The sequence below is a fragment of the Zootoca vivipara genome, chromosome 1 (genome assembly GCF_965207765.1).
Source record: "Zootoca vivipara chromosome 1, rZooViv2.hap1.1, whole genome shotgun sequence".
In the NCBI taxonomy this organism is placed as follows: domain Eukaryota; kingdom Metazoa; phylum Chordata; class Lepidosauria; order Squamata; family Lacertidae; genus Zootoca; species Zootoca vivipara.
The window spans coordinates 73026320-73049961 of record NC_142582.1 but is presented as its reverse complement, the minus strand read 5'-3'; the positions used below and the strand labels follow the sequence as shown (position 1 = coordinate 73049961).

Sequence of the window (23642 nt, the reverse complement as noted above, 5' to 3'; positions counted from 1 at the left end):
GGAGTGAGGGGTAAATTGGACAGGAGACACTAACAGTTCGCTTGAAAGGTTTTTTGTAGCTAAAAAGCAAAACTAGGAGCCTGAGATTGGGAGTTAAGGAATGCTCAGGGATGGGTTTAACTTTTACAAGCCCAGTTGGCTGGAAACTGAACTCCCCCCGCCCCCACCGGCTGCTTTTATGTGGGGCGGGCGATACTGTTTTATAGACTAGAAAGATATACGCCAGCCTTTCTCAAACTGGTGCCCTGTCAGCTGGTTCGAGAAATGCGTATTGCCGCTGAAGTAGTGAATGGGATCAAGAAAAGTGAACGCCCATGAACCTCGCGATTCCTTAGTTTGTTCCATAAATCGCAGTTACGCTGAGCAGTTGTGGTGCTTGTTAAATGTGAAATGAGAAAACATTATTTCACACGATTTGTTTGCTCGTGCGCGTAGCTGTAGAAATACTGAATGAAAAACGTGCGCCCGTTCCGGACGGGATGTTCTACTGGCGGATGTCAGAGGAACCTGTGCGCCTTCGGAAAGATGCTTTTAAAATGTTCTTAAAATAGAACATTTGATGAGCGTATCTGCTGGTGGCTTAAGGTTTGCGGATTGCAACAGATGTGTGTGGTAGAGAAGGACATATGTTAATGCAAGACGAGTAAAGACAGAGCACAGCATATATATACAGTACTGTATATAGCAACTACGTTGGGAAAACGGTCTCTGCTAGGATTATATGGGCTGCGGGAGGTTGTGTGGCGGCCAGCCTGATCGCAAACGGGTTACCTCTTACTACGTAACAAGACACGTATCGAAGTATTGTCGCACCGCAGCATCCCTTGGAACAAACCTGCCCCTTTATCCCTAATTGATGTCTCACAAAAAGATAGTCGCGGTTCTGCCGACGGCGTCTTAATTATTTTGCTTTGGGTCTGACAACCGCGTTGCAAAAAGCGGGGATGTCTACCGGGAGGAAAGGAAATACGGGGCTTTGGGGGAAGGAGGCAGGAAAAAGTCTGCGTAGAGATAATGGAGGGGGCGGTGGAAATCCCGCCAGTCTCGCTGGAGAACCTGCGCATCCCTGCAGTGCATCTGTTGAGTCAGCCCCGCCGCGTTCATCGAGGCCGATTCCGAATCCGTGCGCGCTGTGCACACAACCGTCGCCTTGCAAACCCTGAGCCCGCTTGAAATGAAGGCACTGCAGGCAGGCACAGGCAATGATCGAGCAGCTTTCGAGAGGGGGGCGGGTGCCCAGTACCGTATTTGTGGGGGGTGGGGAGAAGGAAGTGGGTGGGATGGGAGAAGCCCTCTCACCGCGTTGCTGCAAAGGAGGCGCGGGCTCTGAGAGCGGAACTCAAATCCGCAGCGCCTTGTTGCAGGGAGGAAGCCTTTTGGCAGCGCTCCTGACGCTGTAGGCTGTGCGAGGAGGAGCGTGGGGGGCAGCGGCCTCGTCGAGCGCTGTGAGTAGTAGGGTTCCGCCGCAGAGCTAGTGTCCCCATGCGCCGGGACGGGGGTGGAGAGGCGAGCTGTGAGGGAGGGGAAAGCTCGTGCTGTTCTCCGGATGCGCACACTTCGGAAGCCTTGCTCCCCCCCTTCCTAGGTCCACAGTGGACCCCTACCTTCCTTGTCTCTCTCCTACCCACAAGGGAGTTCACCCGTTGCTAAGGTAATAGAGGTGGTGGCCAGACATTACTCCTCGTCCTCACGCCACACCCCCCCACCTCTTGCAGTGAGTAACCTCGGACATGTACCCCCCCCCCTTCCACGTGTAAGCGAAATGACTCCTTGTCTGGAGCCTGCGAAGAGCAATCGCGACATCAAACGCTCCTTTAAAAATAACGCGAGGTGTAGAAGAACGAATTATTGTGCCAACATGGCTCTTGAGGCTCTAGCTTGCTTTTCATTGTGTGGCATTTCTTGTGTTAATGCACACCGTTCTCGACTATGTATGCGGTAAAGCAGGTTAGTAGTCCATCTTGAGTGGAATGAATATGAATTTTTTTTTACCTTGTGGCTTAAAAAAGGTTAACACAATCAACTCTTGTGACAGCGCAAACAACTAATAATTATTGAATAATTCCCATACACACATACAGTAATTAATATGACCCAGTCCTAACCAGTTGAATACATGGTATAGTGCTAGTTAACATTTGCTAGTCAAATAGTAGATTGAGATTTGGATTTATTTTCCCACTTATCTCTGATGTCATGTCTGTCCACTTTCTTCTTTTTTTGTTCTGCCCCTTAAGTAAATATCAACTTTTCAAAACCCAAATTTTCCCACTTGCTTTTTTCAAACAATCTGTGTGCCCGACAAATCTCATTTCTTTTTTGATAGTTAGAAGCTTGGTGGATCAGGAGAATGCTGTAGACGTAGTGTATCTTGACTTCAGTACTGTAAGACTTTTGACAAAGTCTCCCATGGTATTGCGCAGAAGCTGGTAAAATGTGGGCTGAATGAGGTAACTGTTAGGTGGATTTGTAGCTGGTTGACCAAACCCAGAGAGTGCTCATTAATGGTTCCTCGTCATCCTGCAAAAAAGTGCTAAGTGGAGTTCTGCAGTGTTCTGTCCTGGGTCTGTTGTTTTTCAACATCTTTATAAATGACTTGAATGAAGGAATTGAGGACACACTCATCAAAGTTGCAGATGACACCAAACTGGGAGGGATAGCCAATGCCACAGAAGACAAAATCAGAATTCAAGATGGCCTTAATAGATTGGAGAACTGGGCCAAACCTAACAAAATGAATTTCACGAGTGACATATGTAAGGTTCTGCATTTAGGCAGGAAGAACCAGCTGCACTAATAAAACATTGCCAGTAGTATATGTGAAAAGAATCTAGGGGTCATAGTGGACCACAAGCTTAACATAAGTCAACAGTGATGCAGCCCAAAAAACCCTAAGGCTATTCTAGGCTGCATCAACAGAAGTATAGTCTCACAACCAAGGGTAGTAATAGGACCACTTTATTATGCCTTGGTCAGACCACACCTAGAATTTTGTGTTCAATTCTGGGTGCCACAATTTAAGAAGGATATTGACAAGCTGGAATGTGTGCAGAGGGTGCGACCAAGATGATCAAGGGTCTGGAAACCAAGCCTTATAAGGCTTGTTGCTTATAAGGCTTGAATGGTTGATGAAGTTGGATACATTTAGCCTGGTACAGAGGAGACTGCTTTCACTGTTTTCTCTGACAATAGGAACTTGCATTACATACTACTACCCCCCTTGTTGGATTCAGATCTGGTTCTGACTCAAGGTTAGCCATATTTCAATGTTTATCCTCAAATAAAGTTCAGAACCATTGTTCGGTTAGCATTCCACCTGATGTCACTTTCATTTGGAGGGCTCTCACACTCCTTAATTGTTCATGCTCCTGCATATTTGTTCATGCTTCCTATATTTGTCATCCTTGCTTCTGTGCTACTCTTTGATGCCAAGGACTTTTGTCTCATTGGCTGCTGGTGTAGACAAAGTCAACTAGTCCCCAAAGAATACTTTTTCAACTTGTGCTAGAGATTCTGTGCCAGGTCCTTCAAGTGTGTTATCTCTGCCTGCAGTGTTTTGTTAGCATCTCTTTTCTTCTGAGCTAAGTAGCCTACTGATGATGAGCTTCCATTAGGGTACGCACACCTGATACTTCAGAGAGCAGGTTTGGAAAGCCTGGAAGCTGTTGATCAGGGATCAGCAAGGTTTATCTTGCCTGGGCCAGATTGGTCCCCTGTGGGCTGGTTCGCGCGTGCGCAGACGCGATTTCCAGCGCTGCGGAAGCGAGTGCCCATGCTGCGCTGTTTAGCACAGCGCATGAGTGGGCAGCTCAGTTCAGGGGCGGCTCATGGGCCGGTCACACAACCTCCACGGGCCGCTTCTGGCCCATGGGCCTTAGGTTGCTGACCCCTGCTGTAGATGATCCTTCCTGAGCATTTTCTGTGTGTACCCCTGGGCTCTCCAATGTCTGCATCCTGTTCTCAGACTCCTTGTCCAAAGGCAAAATATAATTCTCCAATCTGCATCTTCTTGCTATGTGCCCCACAATACTATATATTCTCTAAATACGGTAGATGTGAGCTTGTGTCCTCCAACTCACTTCCTCCTTTAGCCTCTCACAGTACCCTGGCACATGACCAAACATACAAACACACAAGCAAGCTTCCAAACAGCTCAGGCAAACAACCAGCCTTAATCCTAAAGACATAAGCTGACTCTTCTAAATATTGGCAGCTGGTGCAGTTGTTTGAGCAAAGGTGTAACATGCATATGGTTGGCTGCATCACTCAGCAACCCAACTTCTACATTAACTACAATTTCCAGACCTGCCTTAGAGAAGCCTCACACAAAGTGCATAATAGCACAGCCCTATGATATGAATTTATCAACACAGATACTGTCCGGTGAAGTAAAGCCAAGCTTTATGTGAGTTTATTTCCTCACTGCTGTTCTGTAGGATTCCAGCTTATTTGCATGTATTGTCAGAGTTATACTTCTTCTGTAAGCCTCAAAACATTTTTTCAAGTGTAAAGACCTCTGTTCAAAATGAAGGAACCTGCTGTATTCCAGTTATAATATACTGCCTGACTTCCATCTGTTCCCAACAACAGTGGTACCTCTGGTTATGAACTTAATTCTTTCTGGAGGTCCGTTCTTAAGCTGAAACCGTTCTTATCCTGAGGTGCGCTTTTGCTAATGGGGTTTCCCGCTGCGCGCACGCCTCCTGTTCACATTCCAGGAGCCGCTACTTCCAGGTTAGCAGAGCTCGTAACCTGAAGCGTTCGTAACCAGAGGTACCACTGTATATATTTTGATTCTAAGTCTGCAGTCATGTGTATACATACTTGAGAGTGTGCTCTACTAAACTTAGTGGAACTCATTTTGCCCTGCATTCTATGATCTCATAGCAGTCAGCATTGTATTGAATTGTGCTTCCGGATAGCAGGATAGCTACTGAGGGGAAATCCTTGCAGCCGCAAAGAAGAAGGATACAAGAGATGCTATGAGGTCTGACACTGCTGTGACAAATGTATTGGAGAACTGGAAGGAAATTATTTCCTTGCACCTGTAGCAGAAATGTGGACAATCCATCTGTTTCCCCCAAGGCCTCTTCAGCAGTCACTGGGCTGTCATGCCATTCTCTTTTCAGCAGCCCTCTATTAGTGTCCCTGATCTCCATAGGTTCCTTGTGGCTATTCCTGCACTTTTCTTGCTACCACCTTATTTTAACATTTTCAACAGACATTTGCTCCTTTTCCATTCAGCTTCTGTATTCTTGCACACTCTTGTGTTCCCTTGAGGGTTTTACTGTCGGGGAAGCTGTAGACTGCAATCCAACAATTCAATTCAATTTAAGCCCATTTTTTATTCTAATTGTTGATATACTACCTTTAAAAATATTTCTCTCTAAGGTGGCTCACAGAATAAAAATAACAGAAAGAGTAACAAAACCACCAAACAACACTGCAAAAGCACAAAAAGATACTCAGAAAAATCCTTGTACAATAAAAAAAAACCTTCCAAAGACTGCTTGTGATGAGAAAGAGCCTGAAGATGTAGCTGCCTAGGAAGGCAGTTGCACATTTGGAAGACCCTGCCAATGTAATCTTTACTAATGGAGGGGGGGGGGCAGAAAGCAGAGGACTGCAGATGCTGATCTTAGGGCTCAGTTAGTTTGATATGGATGGACCCTTCGGATAACCTGGTAGTAGATCATTTAACACTTTAGAGTTTGACACCAGCACTTTAAATTGAGTCTAGAAACAAACTTCAAACTGTTACTCATAATCCTCCTCCTACAAACATTTTGGCAGTCTCATTTTTCATCAGTTTCCAAACTGCGTTTAAAGGCAGCTTTTGTAGACAGCATTATATAGTCCTGCCTAGATCTAACTAGTGCATGGATGACTGAGGCTAGCTGGATTGTTGCTGGTGAACCATCTGCAGCTGGTAAAAGCATTCATAGTTACTGATGTAACCTGAGCATTCAGTGATAATGTTGGATCCAGTAGGACTTTTATACTCTATACTTGATTCTTAAGAACATAAGAAGAGCCTGCTGGATCTGGCCTACTCTATGAGAGTGTTAACTCCATCCAAAACAGATTGTATATCTATGTCCAGATCCACAAAACTTCTAGTCACTGTGAATTTTCACCTGCATCTACACTAGAACTGTCCCTAGACACTGACTCAGGGTTTCCATAGTATCCCTGGGGTTGGCTGGTAGAAGCAAGAGATAAATGGATGGTCTTTCCCAGTAGTATGATGTCGAAGTGAAATAACATGGATGACAATATAATCGGAAGGCATGGTATTGGACAGCAGTTGCATGAGTCCCTTGGCGCTTTCTGGGGTAGCAGATTCGGGAGAAAGACATGGAGGGAGATGACGAATGGGAGGCTAATGACATGGCCCAGAAAAGTATCATAGCTGATGGTATTGGAAAACACAAGAGAATCAATAGGGTTGCGTTTCACCCTCCTGGTGCATGTCATTATCAGGGTGAACAAGGTCCTGAAATTAGATTGAAACTAGTCTGGAACTAGTGGAAGTGATGATATTCCAGCTGAACTATTTAAAATTTTAAAAGATGATGCTGTTAAGGTGCTACACCCAATATGCCAGCAAGTTTGGAAAACTCAGCAATGGCCAGAGGATTGGAGAAGATCAGTCTACATCCCAATTCCAAAGAATTCTCCAACTACCACACAATTGTGCTCATTTCACACGCTAGCAAGGTTATGCTTAAAATTCTACAAGGCAGGCTTAGGCAGTATGTGGACCAAGAACTCCCAGAAGTGCAAGCTGGATTTCGAAAGGGCAGAGGAACCAGAGACCAAATAGCAAACATGCGCTGGATTATGGAGAAAGCTAGAGAGTTCCAGAAAAACGTCTACTTCTGCTTCATTGACTATGCAAAAGCCTTTGACTGTGTCGACCACAGCAAACTATGGCAAGTTCTTAAAGAAATGGGAGTGCCTGATCACCTCATCTGTCTCCTGAGAAATCTCTATGTGGGACAAGAAGCTACAGTTAGAACTGGATATGGAACAACTGAGTGGTTCAAAATTGGGAAAGGAGTACGACAAGGTTGTATATTGTCTCCCTGCTTATTTAACTTATATGCAGAATTCATCATGCGAAAGGCTGGACTAGATGAATCCCAAGCCGGAATTAAGATTGCCGGAAGAAATATCAACAACCTCAGATATGCAGATGACACAACCTTGATGGCAGAAAGCGAGGAGGAATTAAAGAACCTTTTAATGAGGGTGAAAGAGGAGAGCGCAAAATATGGTCTGAAGCTCAACATCAAAAAAACCAAGATCATGGCCACTGGTCCCATCACCTCCTGGCAAATAGAAGGGGAAGAAATGGAGGCAGTGAGAGATTTTACCTTCTTGGGCTCCTTGATCACTGCAGATGGTGACAGCAGTCACGAAATTAAAAGACGCCTGCTTCTTGGGAGAAAAGCAATGACAAACCTAGACAGCATCTTAAAAAGCAGAGACATCACCTTGCCGACAAAGGTCCGTATAGTTAAAGCTATGGTTTTCCCAGTAGTGATGTATGGAAGTGAGAGCTGGACCATAAAGAAGGCTGATCGCCGAAGAATTGATGCTTTTGAATTATGGTGCTGGAGGAGACTCTTGAGAGTCCCATGGACTGCAAGAAGATCAAACCTATCCATTCTTAAGGAAATCAGCCCTGAGTGCTCCCTGGAAGGACAGATCGTGAAGCTGAGGCTCCAATACTTTGGCCACCTCATGAGAAGAGAAGAATCCCTGGAAAAGACCCTGATGTTGGGAAAGATTGAGGGCACTAGGAGAAGGGGACGTCAGAGGACAAGATGGTTGGACAGTGTTCTCGAAGCTATGAACATGAGTCTGACCAAACTGCGGGAGGCAGTGGAAGACAGGAGTGCCTGGCGTGCTATGGTCCATGGGGTCACGAAGAGTCGGACACGACTAAACGACTAAACAACAACAGTCTGGAATAGACTAAATAATCAGCATCATCCTGAGTTGAGCTGCTACTACCCACTCCAAAACTTTTCCCCAAAGTGGCATGTTTTACAGTGGGCAATATTGCTCAAATCCACTAGATTAGGATAGATTCCTCTGAGGCAAATATGCCTTAAAAAACAAAACAAAAAACATGCAACACAGAGGGCATTATTAATTAATTGAATTTATATACTGCCCTATATCAGAGGTCTCAGAGTGGCATCTCATCATCTGAAGCATAGCCACCTCATAAACCCATTTAAGATGTTGTATATATCAGCTGGCCAGGTACAGTCGTACCTTAGTTCTCAAATGTCTTGCGACTCGAACGTTTTGGCTCCCGAACGCCACAAACCCAGAAGTGAGTGTTCCCGTTTGCAAATGTTCTTTGGAACCCAAAAGTCTGACACAGCTTCTGCTTGAATGCAGGAAGCTCCTGCAGCCAATCAGAAGCCATGCCTTGGTTTTCAAATGTTTTTGAAAGTCGAACGGACTTCCAGAACGGATTCCATTCGAGAACCAAGGTACGACTCTAGTAGGTTTCAAATGTTGAAGCAGTCAGTTCATATTCTCAAGCTGCATGAAGAATCTCATCTCTAAAAGAATATTCATGTATTGCTACCATGATGTAGGTTGAGAACAAGAATGTACAATGAAATGTTCATGTAGCACACAGGCAATGCTATGGAATTGCAACCATAGTATACGCTCCATATTTTTCTCCATGATAATGTCTGCCTTCTATTTATAAGCTTCTTCCTGGAAAGGCATATTATTATATACTTAATAGTATTTTGCAGAGTAAATTCTTAGCTCATTTTTGCTAACACCAACTCTGAGGTAGAATATAGGCTAAGAGACAGTGATTTTCCCAGAGCAAGTCAGTGAACTTGATGAATGAATCAGACTGCGAAGCTGGGTTTCTGTTATCCAAGCATCATGTTCTGGCTACTGCTCGAAACTGAGCCAATTATGGTTGAATCTTTTTGAACTAGGAGCGGTTTGGGTGTCCCCAATCTACACTGTGTTCAATGAGGCATACATGTCAATATGGTTTATATTTGAATAGATCTGTGATTGAGAACAGTTGAAATTGTAACAGATGCTCAGGTTGTAAAGTTATGCTAGTGGCGTACTTGCAAGTACTAGAGTTGGCCAAATACAATAGCATCATTAGTGGCATATGTTAAATAGCATCGTGCAACATTTACTGGCACTGAAATCTTTTTGTGCTGATTAGTAAAACAAATTACTATTGCTTTTATACAGTTCTTCTTTTAATACAAGCCATTTTAAAAATGTTAATTTTGACTTCTAATATGTTTCTCCCCCAGGTTGGCTTCTTTGTTTTATTATTTTTATACCCTGCCCTTCAATCAAACTTGCCTACAATATGCACCAGCTGCTGTATTTTTGCAAGACCTGCAACCGATTTCCTTTTCACTGTTTAGTTAGATCTAGCCCAAATTGCTTAGGTACATGGGCAAAAAATATACACTCTTCATTAACCCGCAAATGTGAAACTGAAGAAAAATTGCATTTGCATGGTGATGAATACTTAAATGGCCGAGTAGACAATGAAGACTATCAACAACGGCATATACCAGTTATGGTTGAGGAAGTTGTTAATTTTTTAGCGCCACGTAAAGGACAGGTAAGTTGAAATTTATTTTCAAAGTAGATTGTATAATAATAAAGAATTGCAAATTTTATTTTACAGCTAGAGTAAATTATAGATGAAATTGTTCTGTAATTTATGTCCTTGAAGATTCTCTATTGTACTGAACTGATTTGTGATTGACTTGAATGTATTTTGCTTACTACAACAATGTTGTTGTTGTTAATGATGATGATCGTGGTAAGATAATACAGTACTTCTCTATTTCTATATGAAACTGACTGGAGGGGAGGCCACAGGATCTAGCATGAGGTGCAAGTGAAAAGTTGTCAAAAAGTCCAACATGGTCATAATATCAGAAGTCATAAAAAGGGTGAGCAAGATCAATAGGGAAACATCTCCCGTGTATATTTCAGAATAGAGATCTACCAGAGCGGTCAAAACTATATCCATCCCATATCCAAATTGGAAACCAAATGGACAAAGATCAAGGAAGGATTTTTTAAATCTAGGAATGCCTACAGCCTTTCTGCCACCACATGTTGCACGACTTTTTCCCAAAAGAAATGTTGTATGTGGACTTAAACCTGGCCAGGCTATCTCTGTCTGAAGATTTAAAAAGTGGGCAGATCATCACCTCTTAGTACAGGAGAAATCCTACGCTCATCAAGAGAGGCATTAATTTTCGTGGCCCACCAAGTTCTTCCTTGCTAGCCTTCACCACCACAGATGGCCAGGCTCCACATTACCTTTGGTAGATCTCATAGAACCCTATCTACATCCTTGAGGATGACCAGGGCATATTCCTTGAAGAATTTTCAACAATTGATTCTGACACCTCCATATATAATGTCATCCAATTTGGACCCCCCTCCAAGCATTCCAGGTTCTTACAAGATCTATAAGCCTTCAGCTGGCCTACAAGACAAAAAAACAAAAACAAAAAAACCTTGAAAGGATTTCTGAAGAAAGAGTGAGCTTGCAGTGAAGCTGAACAAACTTTGTGTTGGTCTTTAATGAGGTAGACTTGGCATAGTTGGGCTTCCAAAAGGCTTTTGAACATTAAACACACACACTGAAAAGTCCTGTGATAATCTGTGTATTAACATAGCATCTCTAACTATACACAGATATCAGAAAATCTATTTCTTAAGACGTTCCTGTATGAATTTTTGATTATTATTACTATTATTATTATTATTTTGTTCTATGTTGCATTAGATGCTACAGGTTCCAGTGAGACTTCTGATAGTTACGACAATTCAGAATTGTGCAGCTTGTTTATTGTCCCTAATAATGAAATTCTGTGCATGCCTGCTTATAAGAAAGTCTTGGGGTGCAGGTGGCGCTGTGGTCTAAACCACTGCGCTTCTTGGGCTTGCTGATCAGAAGTTTGGTGGTTCGAATCCACACAATGGTGGTGAGCTCTCGTTGCCCTGTCCCAGCTTCTGCCAACCTACTTCGAAAGCATACTGGTGCAAATACAGTGGTGCCTCGCTAGACGAAATTAATTCGTTCCAGGACTCAATTCGTCCTACGAAAATTTCGTCTAGCGAGGCACCGTTTCCCATAGGAATGCATTAAAAGTCAATTAATGTGTTCCTATGGGCTCGGGGGGAACTGGTGGCAGAGGCGGCGCTTGTTCTCTTGGCTCGGGGAAGGCAGGCAGGCGCTTCCCCGAGCCAAGAGAGCAAGCGGCGCTGCTGCCAACGACAGAGCCGGATCGGACGAAGCTTCAGAAGCTTCGTCGGATCCGGGTCTGTCAGGCGGGGTGGGGCAAAGGAGAAGGAACGATCCTGCGCCTTTCCCCCACCTCTGCCAAGCCCCATGTCGGCGAGAAGCGGCGGCGGGGGAAGACGTTCCCCCGCCGCCGTGTCTTGCCTGCCTCCCCCGACATGGAGTGCGGCTTCGGACACCTCCGAAACCGCGCTCCATGCCGGCTGTGCGCGGCAAGACGCGGTGGCGGATGAAGACGTTTCCCCGCCGCCGCGTCTTGCCTGCCTCCCCCGACACGGAAGGCAACTTGGGACGTCTCTGAAGTTGCCTTCCGTGTCGGGGGAGGCAGGTGGGAGGCGGCGGAGGGTGACGGAGGCGAAGCGCGCCGATGGGGGGACGTTATGCCGCCTGCCTTCCCCTTGGCTTGGGGGAGGCGGCTGTGCGCTTTCTCGGCGAAGACAAGCGGGCGGGATAGGTGTCCCCCGCTTGCCTTCACCGAGAAAGCCGGGTGCCTTCTCAGGGAATGCAAGCGGGGGACACCTAGCCCGCCCGCTTGCGTTCCGGACGTCTCTGAACTTGCCTTCCGTGTCGGGGAGGCAGGTGGGAGGCGGCGAGGGAGACCCCCGCCGCCTCCCACCTGTCTCCCCCAACACGGAAGGCAACTTCGGACGTCTCTGAACTTGCCTTCCATGTCGGGGAGGCAGGTGGGAGGCGGCGAGGGAGACCCCCGCCGCCTCCCGCCTGCCTCCCCCTACACGGAAGGCAACTTCGGACGTCTCTGAACTTGCCTTCCATGTCGGGGGAGGCAGGCGGGAGGCGGCGGTGTTCCCCTTTCGCTAGATGAATGCCCCGAGTTTCTGATCAGAGATTTTTATGGCTACTTTCGCAAGACGAAGCGGTGGCCATAGAAAACCTCGTCGTATAGCGAGGCAACCTCTGATCAGAAAATCCTTTCGTTAAGCGGAATTTTCGTCTAGCAGGGCATTCGTCTAGCGAGGCACCACTGTATATAAATAGGTGCTGCTGTGGTGGGAAGGTACAGTAATACCTACGCGAACGTCCGCCCTGTCAACCGTCCATTTTCTAAATGTCCGTGGCAAACCTGGAAGTACTGGAATGGGTTACTTCCGGGTTTGCCGTATGCACAGAAGTGCAAACCGCTCCTTGTGTGTGTGCATAGCGGCGCTTTGTCAAGCATCCCTTTCGTTGAGCTCCAGAACAGATCCCAGACTCAAAACAAGGTACCACTGTAATTGGTATTTCCATGTGCCCTGGCACTGGTCACAGTGTTCCGTTGCTCCAGAAGCGGTGTAGTCATGCTGTCCACATGACCCAGAAAGCAGTCTGTGGACAAACACCTCCCTTGACTTGAAAAGCAAGATGAGCGCCACACCCCATAGTTGCCTCTGACTGGACTTAACCATCCAGGGGTCCTTTACCTTTACCTTTTTTTATCTATAAGAAAGTAAAGTTCAGTGTACTTACTCTCAGGTAAATGTGTATAGATTTCAGGCCAAGTTAACTGCAAGTTTCAGAGCAGGCATCCCCAAACTGCGGCCCTCCAGATGTTTGGCCTACAACTCCCATGATCCCTAGCTAACAGGACCAGTGGTCAGGGATTATGGGGATTGTAGTCCAAAACATCTGGAGGGCCGAAGTTTGGGGATGCCTGTTTCAGAGTGAAAACACGAATGATTATAAATACTTGCACCATATGGTTTTTTAATAATAATAATAATAATAATAATAATAATAATAATAATAATAATAATAATAATGGGATTTGGGTTAGAAAAATTTCATGTTTGTTTTCACATTCAGCGATAAATGATACTGTAAGCCACAAAAGTATGCTTCACAAAAATTTATGTGTTACTGAAGCAAAATGTGAGGCTCCATTTGGCAGAGGATCATCAATGTTTTCTCCTTTAAGCACCAAAACTGTAATCATTAAAAAACAACCAATATTTTGTAGTTCGTGTTACTCTATTGTCTGATATTGTCTGCAGAAGTTGTGATTACTTAAAGGGATATGTGAATTTCTGGTCTGTCTAATCTGTAACTTCAAGGTTCAGCAGCCACTCTATCTACTCAGGATTGCCCCTCTGGAAGACTTTTGTGGTAATTTTGTGCTATGGCTTCAGTCTCAGTGTTGGCTAGGGATGCTGCTACTTCAGAACTTTAAATGCTGATTCATAACCATGAATGGTTGCCACTTATATGCTTCTGTAAATGATAGTATCTTCAAAGTACCCTTATTACACACTAGTGGATTTTTGTTATGCCTCTTTAGAGTACAGCTATGCAGTTACGATGATGTAGAATGAAAGCAGGTACTACTTTTCTGTATTTTTGTTTATATCCTCCTATCTTAGGGGATGGCAAGTATTCTGATTCTGACATGGAGGGTAGTGTATGAGTGCCAGCTAAGTTTGTTGGGCAAAATATTGCACAAAGAGTTAGTATTATTTGGCCAGTTTCTTCATTAAAGTTGAGGTCATAGGTCAGTAATCAAGGCGAAAACTTGCTTGCTTTATTATGGTTGCTTATAAAATGTAGACTGCTTCTTTGATAGACAGAGACTACGTTTTCCAATTCCTTCCATCTCTTGACCTACTCTAATGCAGTTTTAGCACATTGTTCCTTTTGCAGGCTTGACGGCACAAATTGTAACTATCTCATAGGCACTGAATATATTTGACAAAATATGTATCATAGCAGAAAATGAAGAAAGCATACTGGTTTGTTTGGGTGATGGGCTCAGAGCTCTTTGAAATAGGTTTGAACTCTTGGCTCTTGCCTGTGGGAAAACTTTCACTTAATGTAAGGGATTGGATTTCCAGGCAAACTCTTAAGTACCTACCCATTGCTTTAGAACCCTTTCCTCCCAAATCCCTTTTGTGAAGTATTCTCTGAAGTACATTGTATGAATGAGTCACTCCCTTTTTAGTTCATTTTCTTCTCAATGGAACGCCTACTGCAGTAAGCCTGCTGAAATATACTTCCTGTAAAACTTGCTATATTAACTATTATTTTAGGGTATTTTTCTTCTAGTTCCCCTAAGGTTCTGTGCTAGTATGTACATAGCTTTAGTGAATAATATAAAAGGTCAAATCAACACAACCTTTTTATAGGCACATCTGGTTGTGGAGCCAAAACCACCCATAATACTTCATACCTATACTAGTGCCTGTCCCTCACCTTCTGTGATTTGGAGGGTCCTGTAGATAAATGGCTGGAGGACATTTATTTTTCCTGTTGTTGTTTTTTGCTTGCGATAACAGCCAGTAATGGGCAAAGCAAAGAAGTGTGGGAGGGCTGCAAAATAATTGATGAAGTGTAGGCGTGCTGGAGCTGAAAAGGGACTGGCAGCATTGGTCTTAAAATGTACAGGCTGTACAATGAGATGCCCACATTGATGTCTCTTAACCATTGTTTGTTTCAGCCTCCGTGTTGATGTTAAGTGTATCTAGTTTCTCTGGGAGCCAGGGGCCAAAATATGCACAGCACTAAAGCACATGCAGCTTTTCCTGGAATTTTTTCCTCCTACAAAATGAAGCTGCAGTCCTCCATGGAAGAAGACCACAGCTGGAGGCATCTTAAACCTTTTCCCCAATCTCTCTCTCCTCTCTCTCTCTCTCTCTCTCTCTCTCTCTCTCTCTCTCTCTCTCTCTCTCTCTCTCTTGCTAGAAATTGCTCCCACTCCCGAACTGCTTTTCTGTGTACCAGAGAAAAAACTCAGGGAACTTCACACACACCTTCATGGGAAGGAAGGTAGATAGTTTATGAGAGAAGAATTCTTCTTACAAAAGGCATTGGAGGAGAAAGGAAGCTTCTTCCTATAGGTCTTCCATGAAATGCTGGAGCTGCATTTTGTAAAGTAAAAAATGGCGAGGGGGAACTATGTGAGATCTGTTTTCGTAAAATTCTCTTGTGTCATGATTTTGAATTTAAGGAGCAATGGCCTGTACAGAGTAGTGGGAACACCTGTCAATTTTAGGTCTTCTCGGCCATCTAAAACATTTGTTTATTTTGGTTGCTTTGCCCTTGGTTGATCAACAATTCACCATCATCAGGTTTCCTGAGAACTAAATCCCATTGAGTGTGATGGGGCTTGCTTCCAGATAAGTGTGCATAAATAAGATTGCAGTGTGATATGATAAACTATGCCATAACTGCATGTTACATTTTCAGCTAAATATTCAATACAACTTGGGTTGCAATCCTATACTCGCTTGGAGCTTGCTTTTGAGTAGACATGTATCAGATTGTGCTGTTGCTAACTCATACAGGTTCTGCCTAATTTGAAGTGATTTGTATAGATTATTTAAAAAAAGTGGTAAAAGCTGCCTCTCTGCTTAAACTACATATTGCAAGCCAGCAAATAAGGATTATTGGCCATAATTCAAAGATAAGCATTTTTAGTCCCATTGATTTCAGTGGGAGACAGTTGAGCAGATTTCTCTCTGAAATCTGGGACTTAAAGTGGGACTTTTTAGGTATACAGTACGTTCCATCCCCATGGTTCATGACCTCACCATCCAGGCACATCATATTATCTGTTATATATCTGTGAAGTTGCATCTCAGCCTCCAAATAGGGGACAATATGTGAGGATGAAATGTTAAATTATATTTCCTCACATCTTCTTACCTCAGAAATTCTGGTCTTCTTAACTGAAGTATGAAGTTTTGATATGTTGTGCAGAAATAGCTGCTTCTGCAAATAAAGCAGCAGGCTTAGGATATGCAGCCGTATGAAGGAATTTTCAGGGATCATTTCTGTTTATCTTTTACTCTAGCATATGTACACATGGTGATATGCTGGGATTTATTTGCTATACCTAGTATAAAATGCTTCAGAAGCATAACTGCTCAAGACAGTCTTTTTGTTATGAAGACATGAATGTAGTTGCAACATTTTATAGAATACTAGCTGGCCCGGCCACGCGATGCTGTGGGTTTTTGTGTTAAATTGACCTTTTCTGTTAAATTGACCTTCAGAGTCTCCCTTCAGAGTACCCTCACCTGCCCTGTCCCAACCCTGACTCCCCTACTGTATGTTTCAAAAATAAGACTCCCCCACCCATGCGTGTTCCTGAAAATGTCCCCCCCCCACTGCTTTGGCTGACTCAGGGTTCTTTCTTCACCCCCATGGCTATGTGTTTCCCCCCTCCCTTTGTTGTGCCTCATCCCTGTGACCCTCCCCATTGTGAAAGCCCCATATTCTGTTCGTTTTTGCCTGTGACCTACTGGGCAATGGTGAGGCCTACTCAGTTTTCCCTGCTGCGCAATGCTGTGGCCTACTCAGTATTCCCTGTCGCAACCCACCCCCCACTGCTTTGGCTGACTAAGGGTCCTCTGCCCCCATGGCTATGTGTTTCCCCCCTCCCTTTGTTGTGCCTGTGGCCTACTGAATGGTGCGGCCTACTCGGTTTTCCCTGCTTGGCAATGCTGCGGCCTATTGAAAAAGCTGGGCCTTGTTGCTGCAAAAGGACTGTTTTCAGTTGGTTGCTGTGGAATTTTGTGATGTCATCTGGCAGCGCAGCTTTAGGAGACGGCAGGGTGCGACCTGCCTTTCTATTGGATGCTGCTGGAGTTTTCAGAGCTTCTGGTGCTGACGTCTAATTTGGGAGCCACTTTTTTGTGTTTAATCATTATTTTAGGTGTGAAAGGTGTGGTTTTTTGGGAAAAATTTAATGCCGGATCCCTCCCTGATGGGCATGGAACGTTGTGGCCAAATTTGTTACATTACGGTTCAGCAGTTACGAAGAAAGGCTGTGACCTCCGCACACACAATGCCTACATTTTTATATATATACCGTAGAAAATGTCATGGCCCTGAACCTGTGATGTGCCTGCCAAGATTGGGTTGGTGGGCAGGCATCTACTGTAGCTTTATGTGCAAAAACCAACTGTTGCATCTAGCAACTTCGCTTTCATGTGAATTTTTCCCTCCCCTGCTCTTGCCCACCAGGCAACCAACGAGTACAGCTTTTCTGATAGCACCAATAATCAGTGAGATAAAACAGGAGACTGGGAGGCTTCACAAATGCAATGGCCTGTGCATAGCCTTCTGCTGTTCTTGGTGTTCCTTGGATTGTTGTGAATTTTTGCATGAATTCAAAGATAGCGGTACCATTGTTTTTGGGTGTTGGCTTTATTGCAAATGTGGTTCACAAAGTGTGTTCCCAAATACCAATAAGTGGCAAAAAAATTAAAAAATTGTAGACTGCATCAAATCAACTGATAAACTATTAAAAGTATTCTTTGATGGATCTGTGCAGGTGTTCATGTACATCGCCGTGTGCAAAATGAGTTCAGAGTTTCAGCTTGATACACAGAAGTTTTGAGCAGTTTGAGCTATGCAGATCCTGCTATAGAGTTCCATAATTGGTCATAACCTGTCTAGACTTTGTACTTGTACTTTGGTTCTCAGCAGTTAGACCTTCTTGGTCCCACCAACTCTCTTCCTATGTACGTTTCTAGTGAAGGAGAACCTGTAGCTTCTACCAAGAAAGAAAACAGCAAGGCACTTGGTCTGCCCACTGAGAGCCGTGCTGTGTATGCACTTGATCTTATTTTCCTGTGATACTAAGTTAGCTTGCTGCTATCACTATATATCACGTAACAAATGATAGTATTTCAGGAGCCTATTTAAGGCACTATGTTATAATAAAAAAGATGCAGTGTTGTGGGATGACTCAGCTCGTAAATGACGCTGTGTACGCTTTCCCTCTGTGCTACAGCATTAGTCTTCGCACTTCTTTGGCAAAACTACTCACAAGAAAGTAATCGAAGTCTTTTGAATGAGACACTGGTCCCAGAAGTAGTGATAGAAATAAGTGGTTATATACTCTTCCCAGGATTGGCTAGCTTTATAAATATTTGAGGAACAGTTTACATACAGTGATTTAGATTTTCAGTTTTCTATCGCACCAGATAGTTCTAGAAGAACATTAACTCTTTGTGACATGAAAGTTAGTGACACAAATGCCACTGAAACCACCCGTATTGTAAACAATGCTGGAATTAATGTTGTCCCAGGAACAGGCAACTTTTTAACCAAACTGTACATGACTTCACTGGAAGCTAATTCGGAGCTGGAAGAGTGGTAGTTATGCATATAGAATCAGGGCAATGTTTCCCAATATTTGTTCAATCATGTTTTTACATGTTTCTTATTTCTCGGTATTCTTCTTCTGCATAGTTTTAAATCAATATATGAAATTTCAAGAGTCAAATAATAGTTGGGCTTAAGAACTGTGACATGAAAAACCTGATAAAATTGTGGTATCTTCTTATGTAGCTTCTACTTTTGTGTGAATGGAGTGTACCTGAAATAATTGAAAAATAATGTCCTAAACAGAATGTGTTTATTTGCCTTGTGAATTAATTCAACAAAAACATCAGTTTTAAAACATTATATCCTAAAGTGCTGTTTTGAGAAAGCATTAGTTATTGTGAGTTATTGTGGCATAACTATTATTGGGGCATAAGCAATTTCATATGAGAGACAAAATTATTAAATCCAGCAAGTAATGTATAATTTAAGGTTCATAAGATGCATCTTATTATAAATTTTCCATTAAAAATAATAATAATTTTTTTTATAATTCTGATTGATGGAGTGAATATTCATATATACCTGTATATACCTGTACCTTTCAAAGTTGCTTAATAATATGACACCTCCCTCCCCCCCGTGCACCACATTTTAATATCTGGAGGGAGTAGCAAATTCAAAAGAAAAAAGCAATCTTGTTATGAAAATTATCTTAGCACAATCAAGTTTATGTAGAATATTATGGTACAGTGCATCATATTTATGATGCAACAATACAGTTAGATTTAGGCTGCAGATCTATAAACGCTTAACTGAAAGTAAATTTGATTAAACTATGGGATGTTTACATTTGAGTAAGCATGCTTAGGAAAGTGGTATCAGTCACATGAACAATTTAGGCTGCGATCTAACACTGCTTAACTGAGAGAGAGCACCATTGAATTCAATATGACTTGCAATCATAGAAACAGAATCATTGCTTCTGAATAGACCTGGTTAGGATTGGACAGTTGATGTTTAAGGGTAGGGATGTAATTAAAGTTCTGTATGGAGGAAGGAAATATATTTCTCAATTGGCATATGCGCTTGACTCATGTATGTATCAGAAAAGTTACCCTTTAATTAGCACTTGGTAAAAATACATATTTTTTAAAAAGTCAAACAATTACCAACTGCTTAAAATTTTCAGGGTCTAGAAAGCATCTTGACAATTTCACAGGGGAATTACCGTACGTCGAGGAAATAATATCAGTAGGTACATAGACAGTTGATTGTGGTCCTTTCTATTGAACCTGAAATGTCATGTGTTAGTATCTTCAACAATTTAATTCTCACATTTGAGCATATGAGGAACAATGAGCATTTGCCTCTGCAGAAGATTCATTTAACTTCTGTTTCTATTAATATGATTGCACCAATCATCTAGCATGATTCATAGCAGCTCTTTATTGCTATTATCCTCTTACTGTAAAATTTAAGCAGTGTAAATGTATTTCTCGTCTCTTAAATGCCTCTGATACAGGAAATGATGTAAATATGTAATGTAGAAAAAGACAAAAACTATTACCAGATTGTTCTAATTTTTCCAAGTTTATTTTTATATATTTTCTTCTAAATGAACCTGAAAATCTGAAATCTACTGCCTGAATGTCACCTGTGAAAATGAGCAGACACCAACATAACATTTAGGAATTTGTGGCGTTTTCATTTAGTAAAAAGGAGCAAGGGGGCATTGCGTAGAGAGAAAAAGTGAAGAGACATTTTCCCTCTACTCTCAATGCTAGAATTCAGGGTTATCCAGTGAAATTGATTGGTGGTAGATGCATGATGGACAACTGGAAGTATTTCTTCACTCCATGCTTAGTCAAACTATGGAATTTGCTACCTTAAGATGTGATGGCCAATAGCTTTGATGCCTCCAATGGAAATTAGACAAATCCACAGAAAGTAAGTCTATCAAAAAACTGCTTTTCATGATGTGCATATGTAATCTTCTAGTTCCGAGAATGTGTGCCACTGAATACAAGTTGTTGAAAGCAAGAAAAGGAGGGAGGGGTATTGCTTTCATGTCCTGATTGTGGTATCCATTTGGCAACCAGATGGGCTATTGCTGTGATGCAGGAGGGCTCGTCTTAAGTAAATGTTTGGGCAAGACATGATACACGTTTTTCTTCAGATTGAAGTTATGAAAATAATATAGTAAGACTTTGGCTAAATCGTTTAGCATGGGGCAAGGGATAGAGAACATTTCTCAATGAATGTGGTTAAAGGGGCATGCAAACCATTTGCTGTAGTACTTGGCAGCTCTGGAAAATGTTAGGAAATAAATGAAGATACAGAAAAGTAGAAGGGCAACTCCTTTTCCTATTAAATGGGATTTGGAACTGAAAACAAAATACCTTTAATATAAAAGAACAATTAAAACAAGTTTCCTAAAAGAACAAAATACTTCTGTAGGATTGTCAGTCAGTAATCTGAGCTGACAACTGTGCTTTAATTAAATTTGAGACTGTTACCAATTAGTCTATAGCACTACAGGCTTCAAGCTGCCTATGACTCAGTGCACTGACTCATCCAGCAAAACTTTTCTTACTAAAGAAATATCCAAGCACCCGCAAGGATGAAAGATCAAAAGGAAAGCAGGTTCACCGACCTCCTTTGCAAAACCTTTCTATTAAATTTCAATTATCAGAACTGTACAATGTGCCCCATACCCAGTATAGTTTAGTGGTCAAAGCAATTTCAGAAGCACGACATTATTATTACTAAAAAGTAAATAATTCATCTTGAGTATATGTTATCCTAAGAATTCCAATTATGGTTAATATTTGAATTAGTACAAAATGAAGCTCAGTGGCTCATAAATGTGGCATATATAGCTTGCTAATATTTTCAATTACTTAACCATAACTTTTTACTCATTTGGTAATTTTATTTTATTATTATTATCCTTGAGGAAGGTTTAAAAGATTCCAAATGCCATTAATATATTTCTCTTTCACACTGAAACCATCTCACTGCCTCTTTTGTATGATTCAGCTACCCCTCACCACAAAATATATAGAAAAAGATGAGACAAAAGGTTGAGAACAAAGAATATTAAGCTGAGCCTGTGTTACATTAGAACACTGGTCCTGTTAGCTAGGGAGGATGGGAGTTGTGGTCCCAAAACATCTGGAGGGCCGAGTTTGCCTATGCCTGCATTAGACTACAACTATTTTTACTCATTACAATTTCAGTAAAGACCAGGTGCCATTTTGCCTAAACAGTGGCACCCAATAAAGGAAGCCCCTGTTACTGGACGTGTGATAGGCCCCTCAGAATTTTCTTTAGGAGCCTTTGTAAACACACTTTTTAAAACTTGGGCTACATATGTTTGAATCTTTGAGATTGCTTCCACTGTTACTTTATCTTAATGTTAAATTTTATGGTATTTTAAGATTCCTCCTTTTTATGGTATGGGTTTATATTATCTTGTATGCCACTCTGCAGTCTTTAGATGAAGGGTGGGCCCGAAATAAATTAATAAAAATAAATGAGTAGAGGAATATTCATTGATCAGCATTGCTCTGTCTGAAGTGCTTACTTCCTGGAAAGCACATGGCCAAAGTATTTGAACAGTTTTATTGAACTACTACTCTGGCCCTGTACAGATAAGAGACTTAACCCTGGTTTGTTTTCCTTAAAGCTGGCTTACATCATGTCTAAATGCCTAAACCAGGATGTGAAGCTGATGGCTGACCATGTGTGAGTTTGCATTGCCATGGAATCTATGTTTGGATGAAGGTGTGGTTTAGAAATTTTCTAAATAAATAGATAAAATAGTTGGGCTATTTCCTCACCTCTCCAGCCACCTTTATTTGCAGGGCTTCTTCCAGTATATAGTCTCTGGGACCAGAGTTTCTCTGTGAGATCAGAAATTTCTAGTGTTCGGGCAGTAACTTTAGGTTAGTGCTAAGATTAGGTCATATATTACATCTCCACTGGATCTAAGTGCTTATCGCTAACCACTGTTTTTAAATGATCACTCTGGGGCAGTTTTGCTGTATGTCAGGCATAGGCAAACTCGGCCCTCCAGATGTTTTGGGACTACAATTCCCATCATCCCTGACCACTGGTCCTGTTAATGAGGGATGATGGGAGTTGTAGTCCCAAAGCATCTGGAGGGCCGAGTTTGCCTATGCCTGCTGTATGTGTTTTTGTGAAGTTAATTTTGGTATTTCTTCATAGCATCCAAGAGTTCATTTATTGAAATACCTATGCTGAATTTCATAGCTTAAAAGCTCCTTTCACGCTGCTACATTTATTCCCAAGATTACCATGGAACGATACAGAAATGCCTTTAGTCTCCATTTTTCCATGTTGAATGATGGTGAAATGATCAACCAGGATTTGCTTACTTGGAACATTATCTAGCTCTGTTAAAATCATTAGAAGTTTCACCAGTGACATGTAGGCTATGTGCAGTAAGGTTGTTTGTGTTAAATGTTTCGATGATCAGAGACAACTTGAAATTGTGTGAAGTCTCTTTTTTGCCAGGGGGCAGAGTTTGTAGTAGGTCCCAAATGCTAAAAGCAGGACCTAGTCAATGTTACACAACATAAAGAGATTTCATCTGTAGTCACCTGGACTCTGCCTCTTCCTTTCCCATTATCGGTGGTATACCTTTCTTGAACTCAGGACAACCTCATGTTCACCTGTCCAGCTCCAACTGTGGAGCTTGAAAGGATGGCAGGGACTTGCTGGTTTGGCCCTGTGCAACTGAATCATTCCAGATTCCTTGGCAATACGCTTGTAAAAAACAACCCCCCCAAAACCACACCCCTATATTGCCCCTCCCCAACTTTGAACTAGAGCATTGGAGTCTGGGTTGAAGATCACTACCTATTTAAACTGAAAAGGTAAAAAGTTTAATGTGTGTTTGTTTTATCACCAGACATAAGCAGAATTATAAACAAAAGATGAGGTTTTCAAATACAGAAAGACCACAAAATCTTCTGCCAAGGTGCTTTTGACAAAGCTTTCCTGTAATCCTAAATACACAAATACCAAATTATCCTTTGTTTGCACAAGTTCTTATCCATTGAAGGTGTGCACAAATCTACAGATGTCACTCCTGGCTACAGTGTTATGGAAAAGAATTTGCCGTACATTGTTAGTTTGAACTGAAAGGAAGAGACATCTTTATTGCTAAGGTGTAGTTTTTGAATTTGTGGTTGAAAATGTTTCCTGTGTTATTTGTATAATTATATTC

General features: G+C 42.3%; 1 protein-coding gene across 3 annotated transcripts in view; it reads left to right on the top strand.

The window, feature by feature from the left end:
• The first annotated feature begins 1398 nt into the window (after positions 1–1398).
• METTL15 (methyltransferase 15, mitochondrial 12S rRNA N4-cytidine) overlaps positions 1399–23642 on the top strand; it is an 84319-nt gene continuing 62075 nt past the window's right edge. The window contains exons 1-2 of one of the 3 annotated variants that reach the window (XM_035117786.3): positions 1399–1445; positions 9324–9643. In XM_035117786.3, coding sequence (XP_034973677.3) covers positions 9383–9643 — 261 coding nt within the window. In that variant the 5' untranslated portion in view covers positions 1399–1445; positions 9324–9382. Of the gene's footprint in view, positions 1948–9323; positions 9644–23642 lie in introns of all 3 variants that reach the window. The other 2 variants (XM_088667934.1, XM_088667928.1) reach the window with 2 other exon arrangements.